This window comes from Agelaius tricolor, unplaced genomic scaffold, assembly GCF_023055355.1.
Source record: "Agelaius tricolor isolate 1412-34295 unplaced genomic scaffold, bAgeTri1.0.p SCAF_14, whole genome shotgun sequence".
NCBI lineage: Eukaryota > Metazoa > Chordata > Aves > Passeriformes > Icteridae > Agelaius > Agelaius tricolor.
In genome coordinates this window covers 11144341-11149796 of record NW_027269274.1, presented here as the reverse complement: position 1 = coordinate 11149796, position 5456 = coordinate 11144341, and the positions used below count along the sequence as shown (strand labels likewise).

The 5456-nt window shown below is 49.4% G+C and overlaps 1 protein-coding gene across 1 annotated transcript in view; it reads right to left on the bottom strand.

The window, feature by feature from the left end:
- Window positions 1-1049: 1049 nt before the first annotated feature.
- PODXL2 (podocalyxin like 2) overlaps window positions 1050-5456 on the bottom strand; it is a 33185-nt gene continuing 28778 nt past the window's right edge. Inside the window, exon 8 of the mRNA XM_071439657.1 lies at window positions 1050-5383. Within this exon, the coding sequence (XP_071295758.1) occupies window positions 5174-5383 (210 nt within the window). The 3' untranslated portion in view covers window positions 1050-5173. The remainder of the gene's footprint in view (window positions 5384-5456) is intronic.

Genomic DNA, 5456 nt, shown 5'->3' with positions numbered 1-5456 from the left:
CGCCCGGCCCAGCACCGCCCCTCCTGCAGCGCCCCCTGCGGCCCGGAGGAACAACTGCCGGCAGCGCTGCGTGCGGACCCAGCGGCCTGAGCTCGGGAAAAGGGAACCGGCCCTGAACAAACCGGGAAACTGGGCTGGAACCGGGGCTCGAGAAAAGGGAACCGGCCCTGAACAAACCGGGGGAACCCGGCTGGAGCCGGGACTCGGGAAAAGGGAACCGGCCCTGAACAAACTGGGAAGATGGGTCTGGAACACACCTGAGGAGGGAGCTGGCCCAGAACATGTTTAGGATGGGGTTTGGAACATATGGCAGGGCTCTCTCTGGGCTCCGTGCAGCACTTGGGACAGGATGGGTCTCATTAATCCATTCAAATACAGCTGCCAAGAGGATGGTGCCAGACTCGTTTTGGTGGTGCCCAGCAACAGGACAAGGAGCAAAGGCCACAAAGCAAAACATAAGAAATTCCACCTCAACATGAGAAAGAATTTCTTTAGGTTGAGGGTGGCAGAGCCCTGGAACAGCTGCCCAGGGAGGGTGTGGAGTCTCAGGAGACATTCAAATCCGACCTGGATGTGTTCCTGTGTCACCTGCTCTGGGTGACCCTGCCTTGGCAGGGGCTGGGCTGGATGATCTCCAGAGGTCCTTTCCAACCCTGATAATTCTGTGATTCTGTAGGGGTCCAGGTCTGGAGCAGGTGTGGGATGGTGGAGAGCTGGGTGGGACACACGTGGCACAGGGCACACAGGCAGGACTCTGCTGTGGAACAGGGGCTTGTGCTAAGCCACTCTAGCAGGAAAGGTGTCCCGGGCTGGTCCTGTGGGTACTGGAGGGGCAGAGTTCTCCAGGGGGAAAGCCTGTTTCCACAGCCTGGGCACCTGGCATGGCTCAGGGCTTCCACAGAAATCTCTGATGGGAGAATTAAGGAGTGTACTGTGGGGAAGGGAGCCAGGCTGCCATCCTAGCAGAGAAACCCTGGCCAGTACTGCATTACAAGATGCAGCAGACATGAATTCAGGCAGAGCTAACCAAGCAAAGCACTGCACTCAGGTCAGTGTTCAGACACCCAGAAGGTGTGTTTTATTGCAAAGAAAACAAAACCACAACCCTGCTATTTCCAGGGCCAGACACAAGTGTTTCTAAGTGTTCTCCGCAGCAATCCTGAGCAGCGGCCAGGGCTTGCAGTTTGTGTCCAGCAGGAATGAAGGTGTTGAGAACGGCTCAAAGCCTGGCTGTCAGCTTAGATGAGCACATGAGGCTCTCATGAGCCAGCACAGATGAAGGTGCTTGTTGTGTCTGACTGTTGGAGCTGTCCCAAACCTGCTGAGAAGGACAGATGTGCTCCTGCATGGCTGCAAAGGCAGATGGGAACAGACAAGTTGCTGATGGCAGTGGCTGCAGTGGGACCCCGCTGCAATGCTCTAAGGTCATGCTGCAATAGTCCTTAGGATAATGTTCCTTCATTTCACACCATATCCTCTGCCAGAGGGATCCTTAAAGTGTCTCTTGAACTGTATCCTCAAGCTGCATTACATCCTTCACAGCACAATTACTGGGTCACTCCTCATTGTTTCTTTCCACCCTACATACTCCAAGGCGGTGTGGAGGATGCAGAGTCCCAGGACATGTTAGACTCCATGTTACAGGCACAATTCCAGATCTCTGGGTGACACCTTGGAGTAATCTGCAGCTTGGCCATCCCAGATCCTGCCTGGCCATGATCCCCCAGAGATGGAGAGCCACTCTGCTCTTGGCCATGCATCCAGACGATGCTATCGCCAGTGCTCCCCGAGGCACTGCACTCCTCACAACAGCACCTGATGCTCTCTCTGAAGAACCACCTCCATTCCAGGGCAGAGTCTGCATTCTAGCTGTGGTCCCAAGGAGCAGAGGGAGCAAGTGGCACACAAAGCAGGAAGATGGAGATGAAACCCTGTGTTGCTACCCAGGGCCTTTATACTGGTGACGCCAGGGAATGTCCCATCTCACTACTTTGCAGACAAGGATGTCCTCACACAAACCATCCTTGACATGCCTGGTACAAGCCCCTCTGCTCACAGTTGAGTCCTGCAGCCCCTCGTGAATAAAGCAGGTTATCCTAGGCAAGTCACAGGAAACAAATACCCAAAGCTAAGAGAAAAGTTCTCTCTTTTTTTTCTTTTTTTTTTTAATTTTTCGTTTCCAATCCCAACCGCCACCAGGTGTCAGTGCAACCAAACATTTGGCAGATGGCATTATGGTGATGTCCGTGTAAGTTTTCCAGGAATTGCTTTGTCTCCTTCATCTGCTCTGTCACCTGGCACACTGCTCTGAGAAGTCCAGCATTCACAGTTTTTATTAAAAAGAAGTTTAACTACATTAGGGTGATAGAAAAGCTTCCTGTTACAAATGCTAAGACAAAGGTTTTCTTCCTCTTTACATCCTCCCTGTGCAGAGCTGGAAATGCAAGCACTGGACAGAGTAAAGTGGGCTACCAACAGCCTCTCTACAGTGCTTCCCAGCCTGCAGGTCCCTGGAGATGACCCATCTCTGCAGGGCTGGCAGGAGAGGGACAACAGTGCAATCGACTTGACAAGATCAGCCTAGTGCAAAAAATGATACAGAGAAAAAACAAACTGTAAAAGGATAAAAAGTACCACCAGACTAAAGTGAAATTCTATCAACCAGTAGATTTCTGAAGCTAAACTGGGATCATACAGCCAGGTGCACCCTGTAAGAGACAGCAGAAAAGTGTCCTCAGCCTCAACAGCCACCCTTAAAGTGTCTCTCAGATTACCTGGATACTCCAGACAGAGAAGAGCATCTCTGGAAAATCCTCCAGGCCACAAAAGGCCAGAAGAGAAAATTAGGAGAACTTGCTAGCTGATTATTGAACCCACATAGCCCCTTGGTTTCTTTAATGTTTGAAGACTTTACATGAGATTGGGAGGTGCTGAGCCTGGCCAGAAGCATTGCTTTATCAGTGCCTTGTTGTTTCTCTGAATTAGGATAGAGGAGAGAAAACAGGGCAGCAAAGTAGCTCTTAGCAGGGATATTCACCAAGGAAGCCATTTGTGGGTGAAATGATTCACATCTGATTGGTGGCATTATCTTTTTAACAGCCATTGGGCATTCAAAACATACTTGATGAGGATTATTGGACTTGGAAAGATTTACACGGTGCAGATGCCTAAAGGCCACGGGCATGCCAGGACCCATTATGCTAAGTGCTATAAAACCTCAAATTTTAACTCCATGCTTTAATTTACTCACCATAACAACAATTTGCATTTAATCCTTTGAGCCCCAAAGTGCCTTCAACAAAGCCAATGGACTTGTGCAGTTTTACTGCACAGACCCATCAAATTCAGCAGGAGCCACCCAGAGAGGGGTGTGTATGGCTGTCTGCATCCACGGACTGTCCCCCACTTCCAGCTGCTGGGGCAGGAGAAGGAACTCTGAGCATCTCTGCAACCCTACCAAGGTACAAAAGGAGCTGATGATCACTGTGTCCTACATAACACCAGGAAAGATATGGAGGCAGGCTAAAACCACTGAAAATTGGAATCTGGATAGGAAACCAAAGGTTATCACCTTTCTTGAATCCTTAATAAACTGCTACCAGAGTGGTCCTACATCAAGGTGATCTGTGATTCAGTTTGCATGCAAAGCGCTACGCAAACTGCAACAACAGACTCTGGCACCTTGACTTCAGGCACACCCACCAGGGAGGAACATGCTAGAGGTCTCTATACATACAGTGATAGATTTACAGGCTGCACATCTGGGGCCTCTGTGTACAAAGGTTCCCTTCAAGAGCAAGTGTGAAGCTGCATCTCGCAGGAAGCAAGCATGCAGATCACCACCACTAGGGAGAGAAGTACTGCCTCTGACCGAAGCAAGTCCCTCAATCCCTCAATGACAGAAGAAACAAATGTTCTGGGATTTCAGGCTTGACAGTAGTTTAGGCAGGGCTCAGAGAACAATTACACATATCCACGTGCCTTTAGCACACATCTTCAGGGAGCTGGAGCCTCAAAGTTGCCTGAGGCATGCCTGAGAAACATTCATTGGGGAGCTCCTACATCTGATTCTCATCTCATCAGAACTGGCTCTTACATTGTTTAAATGCAGTGATTTTAAAGATGTTACCCCGATATATACCTGTGGGATATTAAACACTTCCACCCTTCCCTCAGAGCAGGATGCTGAAATTGAAACAAAAGGATGACATCATTACTTGTTTCCCTATTTTTAAACTTTCACATAGTCCTTATACTTACTGCAAAATGACCAACTGAAACCAAACTAACCTGAAAACTAGAACTGGAGTGGAAAAGGCCAGCTAGTTTGAAACTTACACAAGACAAGGGATATTTTCCTGCTGATTTCCCAGGCTATTGTGAAAGAGGCATGTAAACACCATTTTTGAGCAACGCTCCAACCTAAAGCATGTTTCCATCTTAAATGCTGCACCATGGCACTGAATTCTCTGCAATCAGTCAAGCAAGGGTAAAGTGCTCAAACTTTGCAAGCTCAGCTTGGAGTTGTGGAGCTGAAAAAAGGAGTGGGGCTGTTTGTGGTACCAGGGGTGAAAAGACATGACAGCAGGGAGTGGTGGGAGGGGTGTTTTCCCCAAATGTAAACATCAGCTCTCATACAATTAGTAGCTGAACGCTAGAGCACTAAAAAACCTGTTTTCACATGGGGAATGCAAACTCTGCCCAGAACATCGACAGAATCTTGGCTCCCCTCCATCCAAAATGCACAGGTTTTACTGCACCTGCATGGACTGAATATGGTCTCAAGGTCAGTATCTGGAGAGTGAATTTACTCCCCAAATCTGGACTCTTGGTGGCAGGCAGCCCCACCAGCTTGTTTCTCCAATCCAGACAGTCTCAGCCACTACCACAGAGCTACAGTAAGTGCATTTAAAGGTAATGAAAGCATTGGTGCTACTGATAGGAACACACACACAGAGATCTATAAACCCACCCCTCCCACTTCCCTCTGTTCTGTGATCCTCCTGGCTCCAAGCCTCAGATGCAGGCTCAGGACTTCCATAGGGAAAACTTGCCCAAAGACTTGTTCAAAGGTTTTATGAAGTTCCTGAGAAGCCACCTGATCCCATGGTCCGTCAGTCAAGATAGGAGAAAAACAAGTGTGTTTAAGAGGGTGGATCCCTCCTTTCTTTTTCTAAAGATGCGTGTCTTCCTCAAACACATCCACATCCTCGCTCGCCTGCTTATTGATCAGGACATCCCAGCTGTCGGGGCCATTGATGGTGTTCCCCCCGTTCACGCTCGGCTTCTTCTCCTGCATTTCCGACTGGCTGTCACTGGCCACGTCCAGGGTGGGGTTGTCATGGCAGCCGTTCTCAACAAAGCGCAGCTCCTCGCCGTGCGACTGCCAGGGACGAGAGGACACAAAGGGACACAAAGGGGGACAGCTCTTAATGCTGCTGAGAAGCACAATCAGA